General features: G+C 33.5%; 1 protein-coding gene across 1 annotated transcript in view; it reads left to right on the top strand.

Annotated features, from left to right (window-relative positions):
• The first annotated feature begins 642 nt into the window (after window positions 1–642).
• The window catches only part of LOC136796796 (dynein axonemal heavy chain 10-like), an 18,314-nt gene continuing 17,613 nt past the window's right edge, over window positions 643–1,343 (top strand). Inside the window, exons 1-2 of the mRNA XM_067051522.1 lie at window positions 643–804; window positions 1,126–1,287. Of these exons, the coding sequence (XP_066907623.1) occupies window positions 643–804; window positions 1,126–1,287 (324 nt within the window). The remainder of the gene's footprint in view (window positions 805–1,125; window positions 1,288–1,343) is intronic.

Genomic DNA, 1,343 nt, shown 5'->3' with positions numbered 1-1,343 from the left:
CGAATTTCTCTATCCTACCATCCTAAGATCTTTTCTGCATTCTTCTCGATTGCCTGAGCACAGACTTTCCACCTATGGTTAGTATCCCCATCAGTTCTTTGAGCACAGAGGTCTTCATCCAGCTGTTCCATATAACATGAGGTAAGAGGTTCAACCTGGACAAATTGAAGGTTCCTGAAACCAGGACACATGCCATCTATTACCATGGTAATTTTTGGAAACATTTTTAACAAATGGTAACTAAAGCCATCAAACCTTGAAACTGATTTTTCTGGCATCAACATTTGTTAATATGTATTTAAAAAATAAACCTCTACCAGTAAAACTCATGAAGGTATGGAAAAGAAGCACTGTTTCTTGACCAACACATATACCAAGAAATGATGTGATCATCAACCATGCTAATGGAATAAACCATTAGATTTATTCCTCAACCCAATGAAGGGTTAGGTACCCAGTAGGTAGGTACACATTTTATAGAGGCTAATAGTTCCCCAAGAGGATCTCTTCACTCTGAAGCCAATTATTGGGAAGAGCGAGAGAATTTAATCTAAATACTTACTATTGTTTTTTGACATCAAGAACACCTAAAGTAGTAAGTGAATAGGGAATCTGGAAAATCAGATGTGTTTTAAGATCACCATGAATAGTGAAGCGCTTTTCATAAGACTTGATTGGAATGATGTGTCTGGTCTAACCTGGAAGCCTCTGTCACGAATGGCTACTCAACCCAAACACTTTGTGATATACCAAAGTGTCTGGCAAGATGGGATCAAGAGAAGGAGAATTACTTGGAATGATAGTGTATGTGGGTGGTGAGTGTTGGTCTTCATGATAACATAGTTTCGGAAACTATCTAAGAAATTACTCAAGATATACTAACATATTTAAAGTAGAGGGTACCATCTTGAAACTATTGGTTTGATTACTTAGTTTTCTGATATTTTGGATATTGTAGAAAATTAGTCTTGTTTTAGAGGCAACTGAAAAATGGAAATTTTTTTTAATGTTGTTGAAGTATAAATTAAACTCTTCCAGGATTCAATTTAGATATTTTATATAATTAGTCTATTTTTCTCTAAATAATTTCCCAAAAACCATACCAATAAGTGATTTATTTTCCAGAAATTCAAACCTAATTTTGAAATGTATAATACAAAAAAGGAAGCTATGATTCAAGCAGAACAACTTTTTGAGCATAGTTCTGTATCTTATGATTCTTATGAAGAAGCTTTTCAGGAATTCCTTTCCCTGGAAGTAGTTTTTAAATTATATGATGCCCAGAAGGTAGGAAGCTATTATAAATATTGCAGTATTATTTTCTTTTTTAAAATATTTTTTAA

This window comes from Halyomorpha halys, unplaced genomic scaffold, assembly GCF_000696795.3.
Source record: "Halyomorpha halys isolate HHAL.00 unplaced genomic scaffold, Hhal_1.1 Scaffold598.1, whole genome shotgun sequence".
NCBI lineage: Eukaryota > Metazoa > Arthropoda > Insecta > Hemiptera > Pentatomidae > Halyomorpha > Halyomorpha halys.
This window is presented reverse-complemented; position numbering and strand designations above follow the sequence as displayed.